At 35.8% G+C, this 19,039-nt stretch overlaps 1 protein-coding gene across 4 annotated transcripts in view; it reads right to left on the reverse strand.

Moving 5' to 3' along the window:
* MARCHF1 (membrane associated ring-CH-type finger 1) overlaps positions 1-19,039 on the reverse strand; it is a gene marked incomplete at both ends in the record, with an annotated part of 467,270 nt that overhangs the window by 163,204 nt on the left and 285,027 nt on the right. For all 4 annotated transcript variants that reach the window (XM_080709868.1, XM_080709866.1, XM_080709867.1 and 1 more), the window contains one exon: positions 5,261-5,311. In XM_080709868.1, coding sequence (XP_080565994.1) covers positions 5,261-5,311 — 51 coding nt within the window. The remainder of the gene's footprint in view (positions 1-5,260; positions 5,312-19,039) is intronic.

Consider the following 19,039-nt stretch of genomic DNA (forward strand, 5'->3'; position numbering starts at 1 on the left):
CTAAAAAAACTAGAAACATAAACTAATGAAACAGTAAATGTTGTAGTGACCAAAAAACTCAAAGTAGAATTGTTGTTGAAGTAAATATACAGGATACAAAGATTTAGAGGTACAAACTCAGGTGGAAACGTAGATGTTGCTAACAATTCCATCATACTTATGCCATGCTTGGAATTTCCACTGTCACAGCGGCAGTATCATGTTTATAAATTATAATCCTGAAAGCAAAAATAATAATGTTCAGTTTCATACATAGTCACTGAACAGTATTAGGGCTCAGGGACCTCGTTGGCTTCTAAATCCATTTGTGTTTCCAAGCCAAATAGTAATTGTATAACTAAAGAGAATGTATTCTCTTATTTAAAATACCATCTCAAAACCCCTTAAAAGCTATTTAATATGTCTCCTTCCTTATATACCATCTTTTGTAGATTCCCTGACTTGTACTTATGTCTGTTTAACAGTTATCTCCTGACAGTTTATCAATTCATACCCACTATTCATGTCCTGATTAACATACAATTCTCCCTAGAAACCTTCTCTGATTCCATCCTGCTCCAACTAAATAAAAACAATCACTGTGCACTCTCATAACCCCCGTCCATGCATCTTTCTAGGATCATGTGATGAAGTCTCCTTGACTGTGCTCAGAGTTTTGATTTTCTAGACCTTAGGACTCAGGCTGTGGTCAAGCTCTGGCTGTCGTTTATTACTGTGAAAGCACACAAAGCATAATCAGCAAAGGGAAGAAGAACTTGGAGGGAACAAGAGCGAACTTCCAAAAGTTCATCCTAGTAGTTAAATGGCATGTGCTTCCTTCCTGCAGCGATAGGTGGTAAAACACCTGTGAAAGCTTTAGAAATAGTATTTTATAAACTATATGCCATTCTCACCCGAATAGTACCTAAGATATCTACCCGGGAAGCTCATTAGAGATGCATTGCCAAGCATTTTGGGGGTGGGGGCTGTTCCTATAAATATTGATGTGACAGGCATGAGTGGTATTCGAGGTTTCCAGAAGGAAAGCATGTGTATTGGATAAGTCATAGTGTTTGCAGTCAGGCACAGTGAACCAGTGAGCCATTCTTATCAGGAAGGGTGGGGCTCCACTCCTGAAATCCATGTTCTCAGATGCCAGCAAGGGCTAAACTTGCCAGCAGAACTTTCTAAGAATGGAAGTCTCAGGCCTATTATGTTAAGACTTTTTGTTGTCATAGAGTTCTAATATATATATATATAATTATTATATGTATACATACATATATGTATATATACTTTATGCACACACATGCACATGTATCTTATGTCTTAACTCTCTTGGTATAAGTTAAGGAAGTTAAGTTGAGGACTGAGGAAGAATTTATTTCATTATTTCAATATTTTAGTATAGAACAAGATTTCTTAAAGGAGATGCTCAACAAATATTGATGATAGAGGGTCTGCTCATTGAGTAAGGATCTATAAGAAAGAGGCAGAGAGGTAGACCTAACAATATAGAGGCCCTCTCCGTCCCATCCCAGATGAACTCCCCTATGCTTCCTGTATTTTTTTCTATATCAACAGAGTTTAGCTCAAACTAGACAAAAGATAAGAAAGGCATCCATTGCAAGTAATATTAATACTGATATTACAGATTTTATTGTTGTTAAATAGATGTGCATTTTTTGGGAAACAGGAGTATACAGTGTTTAAAAAAATAGCATCAGATCACTACATATTCCTTAATCCTGTCTACTGCAACTTATTCTTATTCAACTCAAGAAACAATGTATGCATTATACCATATCTTAAACTCACTTTTTAAAGAAGAGATTCACTACGCACTTACATAATACTGTCACTGGGGTATAAGTATTAAGACCTCCCAAATCAGAATAAGTAATACTTATGCAGTGCCAAACAATGTTCTAAGCCCTACTATAAGAGGTATATGCTAACCTCAGTGTAATGATGGAGGGTCCAGGGGAGAGAGGTGGGGAGGGGAGACTCGATGGCAGAAGCACTTTAATTGATCAATGTATACAGAATTATTAATGCCAATCTCAGTATCACGTATAGGGAAAGGGAGAGAGTGAGGTGAAATATGGGGTGAACTCACCATGTGCGGTGTGCGTGTATATTCATGTCAGTCTGAATCTCATTTTAAGTGTGTGATTACAATGTACCAACAAAAGTATATTTTAAAAAGAGGTAGATACTAGCATGTATTCTATTTGTACTGATAAGGTTATGAAGGAAGCTAAATTATCTCTTGAAGTATGCACTCTGGCATCAATGTTCTTCAAAACTACATTGTAATGATTCTCACACCCTTGAAAAGCTCAGGGCCTCTTTTTTCTCTCTCAATATAATTATTTTTACAATATTAAGAAAAACTGCTCCACTTGTAGTGTTTTCTTCTTCATCACTTTAAAAGGTAAAGAACTCAAATATTTCTAGATTTTGCTATTTCATGTTTGGAATACCACATGGACTTAATGAAGAATTTATCGCCATAACTAATTCATATAAAATGTAGTGAGGGCTCAAAAACATATTTAGCATTTATAAACACCATGCTGAACATAAATGAAAGGAAAGTAACACTTGCATAAGTGAAACAATCTATAGGCAGAGATCTGTTAGTCTGCTTATCTTTTTATCTTTGCCAGTATCTATCCATCATCTATCTATCATCTATCTATCTATCTATCTATCTATCTATCTATCTATCATCTATCTATCTATATCATATATCTATTTATTTTGATATTGGGATTGAACCCAGGGCATTCTACCTCTGAGCTACACCCCCGCAGCCCTATTTTACTGAAATGGGATCTCTTGTTGGGCACGGTGGTCCAAGCTTGTAATCCCAGTACTTGGGGGGCTAAGAAGAAGGATTGTAGGTTCGTGGGTAGCCTTAGCTACTTATTGAGGGTCTCCACAACTTAGTGAGACCATGTTTCAAAATAAACATTGCAAGATAGGGCTGGAGTCATAGTTTGAATGCAGTATGTGCCTGGGTTCAATCCTTAGTACTCTATTAAAAAAAAATAAAGAAAGGAAAGAAGAAACAGAATCTTTTTAGGTTGTTGAGAGTCATGTTACTTGCTGAGGGTGGCCTTGATCCTGTGATTCCCTTGTCTCAGTCTTTTAAAATCTAGGATTACACACGTGGGCCACCATACCCGGGTCCTCCAGTGTTTGATAATTGAGTTTTTGCCATGATACAATTAAAGTGACTGTTTAAGAAAAGCTTTTCATTCCTCTCTGAACAGGATACATTTACATAATGAGCATAATTGATTAATATAATTAATTAATATAATTAATTGTCTCCTGGAAGAACATGAAAAAACTCACAGAAGGGAAGCTATATCTGTGATTAAATTAAATTAGAAGGCTACAAGTTATAAAGAAGCAGCATTATGTCAGATTCAAACAGGAGTTTAGACACAAGATATACTTTTACTCATTGGTCAAGAGCTTTTAGGATTTGTCGGCATTGTTTCCAAATTTCCAAGTTGTGACTCATTCAACCTTCATATCTGAATTCACTGTTCTGTGGCTGTGGGCAAAGCTCTTCACTGTGAAACTAGGTTGACAGGCATGTGAAAGGCATTGTGTTCATTTATAGCTACCAAAGAAAACCTCTGGGTGACTTCTGCTATCACCCACATCAGAGAGGCAACAGTGTCGTAGGGAGGTTAGGTGAATGTCTCAGGGTCACAGAAGCAGGAAGTGAGAGAGAAGAGACTGGAACTCAGATTCTCATCCTGCAGAGTTTGTACTCCATGGAGAGGCCACATTGCCCCTCAAATATCTCTGAAGGGACCCAGGTTTCGATGTAATTAGGAATGTTCAGTTCTGTGTTCATCAGCTTTCCATTACTATAACAAACACCCGAGATAACCAACTTATAAAGAGAAAAGGTTCATTTTGGCTCAAGGTTTTTGGTGGTCGGTCCCAGCATATGATTGGGATAGCATATTGTTTTGGGTGCTGGTAGGGAAAAGTACATCATGGTACAGTGGGTGTTGGAACAAAAACGTTCACCTCATGGCCAGGGAGCAAAAGAGAGCAAGAAGAGGGAGGGAGGATCTTGCAGTTTTCTTTAAGAGCATTCCCTCAGTGACCTAAACATCTCCCATTTGGCCCCTCCTCTTAAAGGCTCCACTATCTCCCAACAACATCTCCCTGGGAACCAAGCAACCAACAGATGGGCCTTCGGGGGACATTTTGCTAATTTGCTATCACAACCACAGCAAGTACCAAGTACTGACGTGTAATTCTCTATGGATCTCTTGCATCCCTGGCTACTCCTGTTTTTCAATGAGAAATAAAGCCATTTTTTTATGAAAACAAAACAAAACAAAACAGAGGCCTCTCTAAATTGTAACTTGATCTAGTTTCTAGAAATGTGTAAAGTTTATTACTATTTTAGAGGTCTTCTACAGGAATAACAACATAAAATTACTAATACAAAATTAAGTTTAGAAATGTTGAAGGGGCCTGGCAAGTGAGAGGCTCTGAAATGGAAACTTCATTTATGGTAACTCTACCTTGGTCTTAGTTATGTTTTTGAAAAAAATCATAATTTCACATTTTGAAAAATTGCCCTAAGTGACTTTTACTTCTTAAGCACCATATTGATATATCATGTGATGCCTGATTTTAGAGAATAGTTAATACATTTTGTTTTCTAGACAAGATGACTATCTATACTATCACTCTGAAGGCATAGTCTTTTCAAAACTCTGGTGTCTTGCTTGGATTTATAGAAAGTCTAGGGAATATTTTGGTTTCTCCTGCCCATTAACTCTATAATCTAAATATGACTGAACTAATGTCTTTATTATTATTATTATTATTATTATTATTATTATCGGCTAAAACTTAACAAAAATCATAGTTAAATTTTTGTAGAGTTAAGCCCAAATTCCTGAAAGGTTAAATTCATGAAAATTGTACCATTGTCTTTGATATAGTCTTAACTTGGGTGTGTGGAGACTTTAGGGTACTTGAAACAAGGAAAAATACGTATATTTTGCATTACAAGTCTGAAAGTAGCAAATTATCTTCTATATACAGAATTGAAGAGGAAAAAATAGCTTAATCATGTCATTTTATCACAGTAAAGACTTGAAATAATCATACCATTAGCAAGTCACATTTTATGTATTGCTAACAGATAGCAATTATATGCTAAATATTATAAATATTTATTGGACTTATGAAATGTAGAAGTTAAGAAAGAATATGAATATATTTCACCTACTTTTGAAATGTTGCTCGATCGACTTGCAGATCGCCCGGGGGATTTGTCAGTCTGAAAAATAAAATAAAATACATTCCTTAATAATCCCGGCTACTTGAGAGAGTGAAGCAGGAGGTTTAAATTATTTCACTTAACATCTATGCATTTAACAAGCTAGGAGTATTAATTTTCAGAAAGTGATTATTTCTCCAGAAAAATTTGTGCAATTCTTTTCAAAATTAGACAATGAAAACATGAGCTGCCATTTCCTCTTTTGCTCTTGGATCCAGGAAATTCTGAGGACATTCTGGTTCTCAGTGCCAGTGAGCACCCCATGCTAAACGCATGGTACGTACCTCTAATCTGTGTTCTTCTAAAACAGATTTTACTGGTCTTTTCTGCTCTTTTACACACTTTTAAAATATACCTTTATTGGTGCATTGTGGTCTTACAGAAGAATATAGTTCAGAGTGGTAGTGACATACATGTGCACAGTGCTCGGGGGATTTCCTCAGCTCTTTCCCCTCCCACTACATGACATAGAGATTGGCACTGGGAATTTCACATATGCCCATACTATCAGTGGAAGTATTTCCTTCACTCAATCCCCTCCCCACCATTCCTCCCTAGACCCCCTCCATCCCCCCACTGGGCTTTCTCCTCCATTAGGTAAAGTATCTCTTGTATCCTGATTACTCTCTATATCCACAATTGAGAGAAAACATGCAAGTCACTTTCTGTGACCAGCCAATTGCACTTAATGCAATGTTCTTCAGGACTATCCGTTTTGTGTCAAATGACATCATGTTTGTTCTTATTCATAGCTGAGTAGAATTCCATTGACTGTATATTCCATAGTTTTATGATAGGAGCCAGCAATATCGCTCCTGGATATCTTTGCAAAGGGACCGAAATCAGAATGATTTAAATACTTTTAAGGTAATATATTTGCTTTTTAAATTTTAAAATCTTTTCTAAATTATGTTTTAATATTTAAAATTCATTTCTTCCATCTTAAGAAATTTCCAGGTTAGAAGAAAAGTAGGATGGGACATGCTTTTGAATAGATTTATTTTTATTATTTATTTTTATTATTTTTATTATTTATTTTATTATTTATTTATTTATTATTTATTTATTTCTATTTTTATTGGTGCATTGTAATCATATATCTTGGATCAATTAGTTCTGTGTGCATGCATGCCTTTATCATCCTAAACTTCATCTATATTATTTTTAAAAGTCATAGCTGGACGTGGTGGCACATGCCTGTAATCTCAGTACTTGGGAGGCTGAGACAGGAGGTTCACTGGTTCTCAGACAGCCTCAGTTACTTCGTGAGGCCCTGTGCAACTTAGTGAGACCAGTTTCCAACAAAGAATAAAAAATAGGGCTGAGGGTGTAGCTCGGAGGTAGAATGCTCCTGAGTTCAATCCTCAGTTCTGAAAAAAATAATTATGCAATTTTAGAGTAGAAAGAGACCTTAAAGAATGGAACTCTCTCACTCTAAGGCCGGAGACATGTTGTTCCAGGGCCACCCTGGATGAGTTCACATATTCTATTTTGCCAATGATCTTTTAGTGGATAATCAGCTGGAAAATCAGAGTTTATGGGCATTACGCATTTTACATGCAGAAAAAGCTCACAGTAGACCTCTCCCATGGAGAAAAATGTTGCTAGAAAAATCAGTTCCGGATACCACAAACTTGTGATGAATCCGGATCAACACTGTTGTTGAGATATTTTACCAGCGTGCAGATTCTTGTTATTTGTCACTTCTAGCCCTAGCCTCAAAATGAACCCAAGAAGACCACGAAGGGGGTCTTAACAGAGGTCATTTTTGAGAACTAAGTTGTTATAAGAAGCTGAGCCGCGGGTCTGAAGTTGCCCGGTGATGAGTACTTGAGACGGTGGGCAACACCGTGATGACTGAGACAAGACAGTAGCTATGCTCCCTGCAAACTGTCGCTGTGTTCTGCACGGGTGGGGAAATATTCCGGCTGAGCAGCACTTTTTCCTTTATATGGAACATCCATCTCCTACAACCGCTGATGTCACCGTGGAGTGTGTTATTACAGACCAAGATGAGTCACGACGACACGATTAGTTACACCTCCTAACAGCCCCGCCATCCAGCTGGAGATGAATGAGCGAGCCACCCAGGGACATTTTTTCCCTGATTAGCTTCTGCTGGTGATGGAGGGAGGCACTTTTCTCCTGACATCTCAACTCCTGTGCTAGAGACCAGTTTACAAAACCAATCCATCTTGCCTTCTCCGTGAAATTCAGGATTTTGCCACATCGCTGTATAGAACAGAGGTAAATAAGCCTCACAATCTAGGTGGCTTTGTGGGTAACTTACAGTGGTGGTTTTATTATGTTTTCTACAAGTACATGGTATATGAGACGGTGATTCAGAAACTACGATTGAAAGCACAGTAGCAAGAACCAAGAAGAAAAATAGGAAACTTGTTTTGGCATCAGATGACATAATTTTTCAAATGAAACAGAAATGAGTGCCAGTTGGGGATAAAACAAGGAGGGTCAGATTCACTTTGCAACTGTGAATGAGTCCAACACAAGGCTGTAAGAAGACAATTAAAAAAAATAATGCTACATATGCATACAAAATGAACTATTCCAATTTCAAAGGCATGTACTGGGAAGGTAGAGGGAGGGACAGGGAGAGGGTTGGAACCCAGAGGAAAAGTGCTCCCAGGAATTTTGTGCATGCATGTTTCTATCATTTTATATGCCAACATGATGCATAATTATGATGCACCAAATAAAATATATAAAAATACCTCATGCTCTTTACCAGCATCTCACAATATAATGGGAGGAGAGATATCAATTTAATTTTTTTAATACTTCAAAAAGTCTTTTAATGTGAACTTAACCAGCTCCATTTTCTTCTAATACAAGGTCAGGCACTGAGAGAAATACATAAACTTAGGCAAAGGTTAACATTTATTTTCATGGCTAAACTCTCTATTGATTGATTCCAGCTCATGAGAATGATAGTACATCAGAGGAGTTAACATGTGGGAGAAGAGTGTTGAGTGGTGTGTATGGTCATGACCTGGCACTGGTGTAAAGGGGAGGCGGCTGTGATCAGACCTGTGGGGCTGTGTTGGCTTTAGCCAAGGTAGACAGTTTAACATTCATTGAACTTGAATTTCATTACTATAAAATAGGGGATAACATTGTAGGGATTATTTTAAGAATCAAATGAGCCAGGCACGATAGTACACGCCTGTAATTCCAGTGCTTGGGAGGCTGAGACAGGATCCTAGATTTGAGGCTAACTTCAGCAATTTAGCAAGATATAGTTTCAAAACAAAATATGAAATAAGGCTAGGAGTGTAGCTCTGAGGTACAATGATTCTAGGTTTAATCCTTTGGTCCAAAGAAAACCATATGAGTTATAAATGAAAATATTACATTTTGTAAATTCAAGGTTATAATAGTTCCATTACTATTCACAGGCAGAGAAAACAACAGAAGACCCTCTTCCAAATTATTCTGACTGTTGAAGGTTGCTATAGTCACAGTTTTCTTATATTTTCTTCTCTTTGTCTCCTCCTCTGGGAATTGAACCCAAGGTCTTATGCATGCTAGGCAAGTACTTTACCACAGATCTGCATCCTTATCCCTAGCATCTCAATTTTTGTGTAAACAACTTAATTTCTTTACCTTGTAACTCTTATGTCTGCTGTGGATTAGATTCTGGCATATAAAATTTAAGAATAAAAAAATCAGCCAGGTGTGGTGGTGCATGCCTGTAATCCCAGCAATTTGGTCAAGGGTATCACAAATTAGAGACCAGTCAGGGCAACTTAGTGAGACCTTGTCTAAAAATGAAAAATGTAAATCAATAAAAAGGGTTAGGGTTGTAGCTGAGTGGTAGAGCGCTCATATGTTCAAGCCTCAGAACCACAAGAAAATAAAATAAATAATTTTTTTCTCTACTCCAGAGAATCAAGGAAGTTGATCGGCCTTGTTTAAGGAGCCAGACATCAGAAGCGCTCTCTCTCTTGGAAAACTTCCAAAGCAATCTGTCCAATTTGCTGCTAATTAATTGGGTGGCTTGTCCTATTACCATCCCAATGACATATTCTTCTTAGTATATTAGTCAATATGGTTGTCATACTTCATTATGATCTGTTTAAGTGCCTTAGATTTAATGTAACTGTTACACAATCCAACAGATCTGATAGCCAAATTACAGTGACCTTGCAGGACAATAATCAATAAGCGTTCCTGTTGGATCAGTATGAAGAATCCTGAAGCATGTCATTCACGGCAAAAAGAAAGAGACTCAGAATTTCACAAGAGCATTTTAATATTTCCAAGTTTTCAACTTTTTTATATGATTGTCTCTGATATTATTTTTATTTTGTGATTATCATTATTAGTTGTTTTTCAAGTTTGATCTTAGTGAACATAGCAGAATTTTCATTATCAGCAAAGAAGAATAATTACCAAATGAGAAATCATGACCACATTTGGTTTTAATGTAATTTTAATGTAATATTCTAAATGACATTGCTCTTTAATATGGGATGATATATGTTAAAGAATGTGCAGCTTGGTAGGTCATATGAATTCTCTGTATATGATGCTTTGACTGAAAGAGGGCACTAAGGAAACTTAGAGGATTATTTTATGTAAGTTGAAGGAAGACTAAATATTCCTGAAATGAAGAAATCAATTTGAGAAATTATCACAGGAATCAGTGATATGATGCTATCCTATAGCTGCCCCTCATCTTCTCCCCAAGAATATTTGAAAGGAACAATAGGGTCATCCGAAGACTTTTAAGTAGGTGGTAGAACTATTTTTGCTGTGGTAATTAAATCTTGGAATAAAAGAAAGGATTTAAAAATTGTAACTTGCAAACCAAAAAATGAGGACATAAAGAAATTGGATAATTCAACAATAATTTAATAGATATACAAAAATTTCATGTCCATCAAACAAAAACATTAAATGTCTATGACACATTTAAAAACAATTTCCCTCAAAAATTATTTAACAAAAAATTTTTATTTATTTATTTTTTGGTGGTACTGGGGTTCCTGGAAGTGCTTCTACCTCCGGGCTACACTCCTAGACCTATTTTATATATGTTTTTTATTTAGAAACAGGGTCTCCTAAGCCAGCGTGCACGACTGGCTTCTAACCTGCGTGATCCTCCTGTCTTTGCCTCCCAAGCGCGGGGATTACAAGCGTGCTCCACCACGCCTGGCTTAACAAAAATTTTTAAGTGGAAATTTTACAGGTTTTTTTTTTATTTTGAGCCAGTGAAATTAGAAATTCAGTTTTGAAAGATGACAAATCTTAACCACTTGAAAATTAGTCTTTTAGAGAATATTTGGTCCAAAGAAATAAAAATTTTCTGAAATATAATAAAAAACTCTAGAAAATATTACATTAATATTGATGAAAATAGCAATAATTATATGCAGGCAAAAATTTAGAATTATAAATGCCTACATTAATTTCTTGTGCCTTTGCAGTATTTGTAAGAATGTTTTTTTTTTTTTTTTTTTTTTTTTTACCTGTGTCTATGTGTTGAAGTGTTGAACTTAAGCCCTCTTCAAGGAGCTGCAAGGTCTCTGGTCTGATTTCCAAGCCTTTGATTGAAATGACTCTTGTGTAGGGTGAGAAAGTGGGGTTTATTTCCATTTTTCTACATATTGTTAACCAGTTTTGCCAACACCATTTGTTAAAGAGGCTATCTTCTCCAATGTATGCTTTTGACCATTTGTCAAAAACCAATTGGCTGTAAGTGTGTGGATTTGTTTCTGAGGCTTCTATTCTGCTCCATTTGTCTATGTGTCTGTTTTTGTGTCAGTACCATTCTGTTTTTGAGACTATGGCTTTTTAGTATAATTTGAAGGTATTATGAAGTCTCTACCATGGTTCTTATTGCTGAGAACTACTTTGGCTATCTGTTTCTTTGTTGTTGTTCCAAATGAATTTAAGAACTGATTTTTTTATGTTTGTGAGTAATGAACTTGGCATTTTAATGGGTATTGCATTGAATCTGTAGATAACTTTTGGAAGAATGGCTATTTTTTAAAATTTTAATATATTTTATTTGTGTATTGTATTTATACATCATAATTGGGTAAAAAGACTTGTGTAAACTTAAATGCACACATCACCAAGAATGGCTATTTTGATGATGTTTATTTTGCCTATCTTTGAGCATGGAAGAGTTTTACATCTTCTAAGGTCTTCTTTGATTTTTTTTTATTTTCAATGCTTTATAATTTTCTTTGTACAGGTCTTTTACTTCCTTGGTTAGGTTTATTCCTAAGTATTTTATTTTTTGTGTGGGATATTGTGAATGTAATTGTTTTCTGGATTCCTTTTAAATGAATTTATGGTTGACATACAGAAAACCTGGATTTTTAAGATTGATTCTGTATCCAGACACTTTGCAGAGTTTGGTAACCAGTTCTATCAGCCTTTTGGTTGAGTTTGTTGGGTCTTCTAAATATGGGTTCGTGTCCTCTGCAAATAGAGATAGATTTAATTCTTTTTTTCCTATTTTTATTTTTTTTCTCTCACCTTATTGCTCTGGCTAGAATCTCAAGTATTATATTGAAAAGGATATCAACATGTGATATTGAATTAAACTGTAGAGCTTCTGTGCAGCAAGGGAAACCATCAAGAGCCTCAACAGAGAGCCAATAGAATGGGAGAAATTTTTGCCAACTACTACTTCAATAGAGGATTAATATCTAGAATATACAGAGAGTTAAAAAAAACCCTCACCTCTAAGAAAACAAATAATTCAATTAAAAATGAGCAAGTGAACTAAGTAGATACTTCACAAAAAAATAAATTCAAGTGTCCAATAAATATATAAAAAATGTCCAACATTATTAGCCATCAGAGAAATGCAAATCAAAACTACCCTGAGATTTCACCTAACTCCAATTAGAATGGCAATAATTAAAAACACAAACAATAACAAATGCTGACAAGGGTATAAAGAAGTAGCAATTCTGGTACATTGTTGGTGGGATTGCAAATTAGTGCAACCACTTTTGAAAACAGTATGGAGGATCCTCAGAAGAATAGAAAGGAACCTACCATAATGATCCAGCAATACCAATTCTGGGTATCTACCCAAAAGAATGGAAAGCAAACTACCAAACTAATGCATGGTATCTATGTTTATAGCCATGCAATTCATAATTGCCAAACTGTGGAATCAGCCAAAAGGTCCACCAACAGATGAATGAATTACAAAACTATGGGATATATGCACAATGGAATTTTACTCATCCATAGATAAGAACAAAATTATGTCATTTGCATACATTATGCTAAGTGAGATTAATTAGTCACAAAAAATAAAAGACTAAATGTGTTCCCTAATATGCAGAAGCTAGGGAGAAAATAGGTCATAGGAGGATCTCTAGATGAAGAAGGGAAAGCTTAAATGAGCAAATAAGGCGGCCTAACAGAGAGATGGGCGGGGGAAGAGGGAAACTCCCTAATGCACACGATGTACAATCACAAACATATCAAAGTGAATCACTAAGCCAAACATGAGAAGGAGGGAGAAGGAGGCAATGGGGTGGGAATTGGGGAAGGGCTCAATGAGTGATATGTGCATGTGTGCTCTACCATATTGTACCTTATTAAAATGTATGATTGCAATGCACCAGTAAAAAAAAATAATAAAGGCCTACATTATTCAAGAATGTAATAAAATAAAAAATCTAATGAAAATTGAATAACAAAATATAAAAGCTAAAACTAATTAAATAGGATGAAATAAGAGGATATATAGAGAAATACCTGTTTCTTTTTTGCTTTTTTTGTGTGTGGTACTGGGAGATTAAATTTAGGGGAATTCTACCTCCCTATAAGCTCAGCACTTTTTATTCTCTATTTTGAAACATGGTCTCACTAGGTTGCTGATGACCTTACTAAGTTGCTGAGGCTAGCCTGGAATCTGTAATCCTTTTATCTTAAAATCCTAAGTACTGGGATTACAGGATGTGCCACCAAGCCCGGCCTTCCTCCTTGCCTGCCTGCCTTTCTTTTTGTATGTGGTACAGGGATTAAACCCAAGGGCATTCTGTCTCCAAGCTATACCCCCACCCTTTTTTATTTTTTGTTTAACTGGGTAAGAGACTGGATATAGACATCTTTCCAGAGATATTCTGTCTCCCAGTATCTCTTTCCTTACAGGTTGTCTAAGAACAAATTCCAGTTTCCATCCTGTCACATAAATCTCTCATGAAATTTCTTCCCTATTCAGTTTCCATTACTTTGTACTAGCCTGGTAACTACCAGAGAAAACTGAGAAGTCACGTGTCAAGATGACAGAGGTGAATTTTTTTTTTAAGGTGGTACTGGGGTTCCTGGAAGCCCTTCTACCTTTGGGCTACACTCCCAGACCTATTTTATATATTTAAACAGGGTCTCTTAAGCCAGCGTGGCTGGCTTTGAACCTGCGCGATCCTCCTGTCTCTGCCTCCCAAGAGTGGGGATTACAAGTGTGCGCCACCACGCCCGCCAAAGGTGAATTCTTGTAGATCTCTGAGGGGCCATATGATTAAGAGCCCCCTGTCAACTTGGGACATACACTCTATCTCTTCCTCATCAAGAAATAAACTTGTATTTTTTTGAGCCATTCTGGTTTTTATTTACTTATTATAACAATTTTATCTATCTTTATGGAAATAATATTAAACTAATAGCTTTCTCTTAGAATTAAGTATCTAGAAATATAATAATAGAGTAAAAACTATAAAACACAGAAATGAATTTAGCAAAAGAAACATAAAATTTTATTTAAAACTATAAACCATGACATTTTACTGAGGAGGATAATCACAATCTCAACAAATGGAAGCACCATTTTTTTGATAGCAAGATAATTTCATAACATTTAAATGCCACAACACCGACATATCAATAGAATATAGTTTCAATCAAGTCTTCAATGAAATTTATACATTTACTTATTTACAGTGTTAGTGGAGATTGAATTCAGGGTGAGTTCTACCATTGAGCTATGTCTCCAGATGATTTCATTTTATTTTGAAATGGGGGTCTCACTAATGTGATGGGGGCCTTGCTGAATTGCTGAGGCTGGCCTTGAACCTGTGACCCTCCTGTATCAGCCTCCCAAGTACTGGGATTACAGATGTGTGCCACCATGCCTGGCTCATTGTATATTTTTTTCTGGAAAAGAAAAGAGTTAACAAGATGATTTTAAAGAACAATACCTGAGGTGATGATGGGCTGAATAATAGCCAGGAATATAACAACTAAAGAAGGGGGCTTCTTACAATAGGCAATGAATATATTAAGTCATTGTGATTAAATACACTTGGTGTTGGCATAGGAAATTGACCGAAAGATTAATGTAATCCGTAGCAAGAATGCCAGGAGTGAAATATCACACACAACAAAATTGGTATTTCACATCAGAAATGAAAGAAGAGTTGATATAATAAATGCTGCTGAATAATTGATTATCCATTTGGAAGAAAAAGTCAGTTCCTATCGCATAACATGTATAATCAGAGGCTCCAGATGGAACAAAGCCCTCAGTGTTTAAAATAAAAATATTTGAAATAAGTCTAAAGTATAAATTTAGCCTTGGGGTAGAAAAAAAATCTACATAACTAAGAGAGAATGCAGAAGCTACAAGTTATTGGCCTATTCAACTACATTCTGTCTGGAAAAATAAAAATATATATAGCTAAAGTTAGTAAATAAACAATAGAATTAGACAGCAGTGTAACACAGAGACTGATAAAGTTCAGTTTCTATAATATACAAAAAGGCTTTGTCTATCCACAAAAAAGGCATAGAAAGAAAAATATATAAGTAAGCAAAATACAGAAACAATATTTCACTAAAAAGGAGGTTCAGATTGTCAATAAGTACATGGTAAGATGTTTAAAATTACAAGCACTCATGTAAATGTTAAGTCAAAGACGATAAAAGCTGGGCATGGTGGTGCAGGCTTGTAATCTGAGCATTCGGGAGGCTGTGCCTGGAGGATCATGGTTCACGGCTCATGGACAGCCTCAACTACTTAGTGAGGCCCTTCGCAACTCAGTGAGACCCTGTTTCAAAAGTAAAAAGACTAAAAAATAGGGCTGGGGGTATGGCTTGGAGGTACAATGTTCCTGGGTTCCATCCCCAGTACTGCAAAAAAAAAAAAAAAAAAAAAAAAAAAGATAACAAGACCTTAGATTATATTCACCAGGCTGGAAAAATTTAAGAGCGATCAACTTTATAGCTGGTGGGGATAAAAAGAAAGAGCATTGTCAAAAATACTAATAGAAATATGATTTTATTTTTATTTTTGCAATATTATCCAAAAAATCTGGCAATATCTAAGATTAAAAATAGAACTTTATGCAGTAATATCACTCTCGAGTATCTATGCCAGACATAAAATAACTACCACACAAAAATATGTGGATAAGGACTTGGAACAGCAAAAAAATATCCTGGCAGTAATGAGGTGCCAGTAGTTAAGTTAATGTCTCAAAGTTTAAACCCACCTTTTTAGATTCTGCTCTGTGGCTGACCTCTGCAAACCACACATACGTTTTTCATGGGCTCCTGACTAAGGTTTTCTAATGGAGGCCCTGAGTGGGAGCTGGAAGGCAGGACTGGAAGACAGCTTCTGCTCCGTCCTTGCTTCCTGCCGGCTCTTTATCTGCTTCCTGTGTTTGTGCATGTCCTGCTAGCAGAGCTCCTTCACTCTGGTAGCGCCAGTTCCTTCCTGTAACAGCAGTGGAAGGCAGGGACCTAGTTCATGAACTTTTTATTAGCCAGGCAATAAATCTTTATGCTAAGTTCTCTCTGTTAAAGGGTGATGCTTCTGTCTGCTGACTACTAAACAGTACTCATCAACAGAAAAATGGTTAAATAATTTGTAGTAGAACCGCACCTTGGAATAGGATGCAGCCTTCATCAAAGAAATAAAGTAGATTCGTGCCTTTTGACCAAAAGAGAATTCTGAAAGCTAATGCTGAGGGTGAAAAAGTACAATGATGAAGAGTAAAATGATGAGGTATTTAATAAATTTTGTAAAATACATCAGGACAGAAGACAGAACCTCCATGAGTATATATGCATATACATGTTTGTGTATAGACTTGCATTTTAGTGTATGAGTATGGAAAAAGTCATGGAGTATACAAAAATAATGTCAACATGAGTTTCTAAATGAGGCCATTGGGTAGGAGGTAGACAGAGGGAGAGTCCAACAGAAAAAGAAAGTGGAAAAAGTTATTTAAAAAGTAAAGAGCATGTTGAGTCCCTTGCAAAATTATATATGGGTATGATGTTCATACACAAATTATAATGCAAAATGAAGTCATATATTTCTTTATTGGCAACTGGTAATATTTATAATATAATAATGTCTATAAAATAATAATAATAATAATAATAATAGTAATAATAATGCTCAAGCTGGGCGTGCTGGTGCACACTTGTAATCCCAGCACTTGGGAGGCTGAGACAGGAGGACTGTACAGGTTTGAAGCCAGCCTCAGCTACTTAGTGAAGCTCTCAGCAATTTAGTGAGACCCTGTTCCTAAATAAATTATAAAAATAGGGCTGGGGGGTGTAGCCTGGGTAGAATGGCTCTGGGTTCCATCCCCTGTACCACCAAAATAATAATAATTAATAATAATAATAATAATAATAATAATAAAATGATGCTCAAATTATAACATTCCTAGTATAATAGTATTTAAGGTAATAAAAGCTATAAATTATATTGAGGGTAATCCCTTTTTTCTACAAACAAAAAGAACCCCTACATATGTCTATGTCTATAGATGTATTTTTTGAGCAGAAATATGTTCATCCAATACTGGCTATTAATAGTAAAACTATTCAAAATGGTTACTTATAGTCCTCAGTATGGTGGGGCTGAATGGGAACAGGCATAGTCCAGACTTTTCTTTAAACATCTTTGTGTGTATACTTTAATTTTTGCTTTGGTAGTATTTTTATAAATTTAAAAAGTTAAGGAAGAAAAATAGCAAGTGTTACTCATGAAAGAAGCAGAATAAAGATTATGTGTGTGCATTGTATGTATGCATAATTTTAAAAACCTGCAAGAAACATAGAACATTTACATTCCCCCAAACAGCACAGGACCTGAAATGTTAAGGGCACTGAATTATTTAGTCAAGTGGGATCAGCGTGGAAATGGGGGGAGGGCCACAAGATTTGTGGTTAAGCACTTTGATTAGAATTGCAGATTCACGACTAATATCTTGAAAAGTACCAACTGTACAAAGAAAATGAAGACAGACACCACAACCAGCCATTTGAACTTTGGTTTTTAAATATGTATTTTAGCTGGGTGTGGTGGCACATGCCTGTAATCCCAGTACTTGGGAGGCTGAGATGGAAAGATCACAGATTCAAGGTCACTCTCAACAACTTACACACACACACACACACACACACACACACACACACACACCTCTCAAAGAACTGCTCTATACGGTGCTAAAAAAAAAAGATTGTTTGCTGATGACATGCCCTTCTGAACAAGTTAATAATTGTAATGTCTAGCCTAAGACCAAAGAGAATGTTTTAATTTCTGTTTTTGTTGTTAAGTTTGTACATTCCAGTACTAAAACCTTTTCAAACTAAACCTTATTTTTGGAAAGAAAAAATAAAAAAACATAGTAGTGTGAATCCCTGGCTAAATTGCCAGAACACCAGCAAAAAAGCCTTGAGGATTGAACTCACACATCGTGATAGTCTTAAAAGGACAGAAAATTGGGTCACTGGTTGCTAATATGCAGAAGGCGATAATTTCCCTTCAATTACTTATGTAAAAAATACGTACTTTTTTTTTTTTACAACGGTCTATGAGGTCAGGTCACCATACGTACACATATAAATTATACAACTTGTTGAACATTTATAAAGAATAATTTATAAGGACTTTTATTTTTCTCACTATTCTGTTGTAAAGGACTATGTTCACATAAAAACAGAAAATCTGCAACACCTCTGATATTCTAAGAATACATGTTATTTATAAAACTTTTCTTATTGATCTATGTATAAACTTTTTTCTTAAGTTTTGGTCATATACCTTCTCCTATAATAGAATAGTCTTCTTACTTAAGATCACTCCCCAAAATATACCAATAGTTTTCTTTTTGTACAGGTTTTCTTTTATTAATTTTATAGATTTATTAGTGCATTATCGTCTCACACCATAATGTAGTTAATAGTGCTAATGACATACAGGCACATAGAACTTGATTATTGTTCTCCTGGCTCTTTTTCCCAAAATATAAACATAACATAACAAAATAAAATAAAACAAAGCAGAAACAAGGGTTAGTGGTGCATGGTGGTTTTCCCAGTACTTGGGAGGCTGATACAGGAGGATCGCAAGTTCACAGCCAGCCTCCCAAAGTAGTGAGGCCCTCCAATCTTAGTAAGACCCTGTTTCAAAATAAAAGAACAAATTAGGGCTGGGGGTGTAGCTTGGATGTAGAATATGCCTGGTCTCAATCCCTAGTAACACACACATGCTTATGCACACATACATACACACACATCAAAACAAAACAAAAACTAAAATATAAAGATCCATTCCTTATCACCTATTTGACTTTTTCCCTACAAATGTTTACATTTCACTAAATTTTAGAATCTTCCCTTTTTCTGTCTAGGAACTCCCACGTTTCAGTAATAAAGCATATATTCATCTGAGTTTCAGATGTTATTTTCACGATGCGCTGGGCATCTTCCATCTAC

Source organism: Muscardinus avellanarius (assembly GCF_963383645.1).
Source record: "Muscardinus avellanarius genome assembly, chromosome: 14".
NCBI classification, from domain to species: Eukaryota; Metazoa; Chordata; class Mammalia; order Rodentia; family Gliridae; genus Muscardinus; species Muscardinus avellanarius.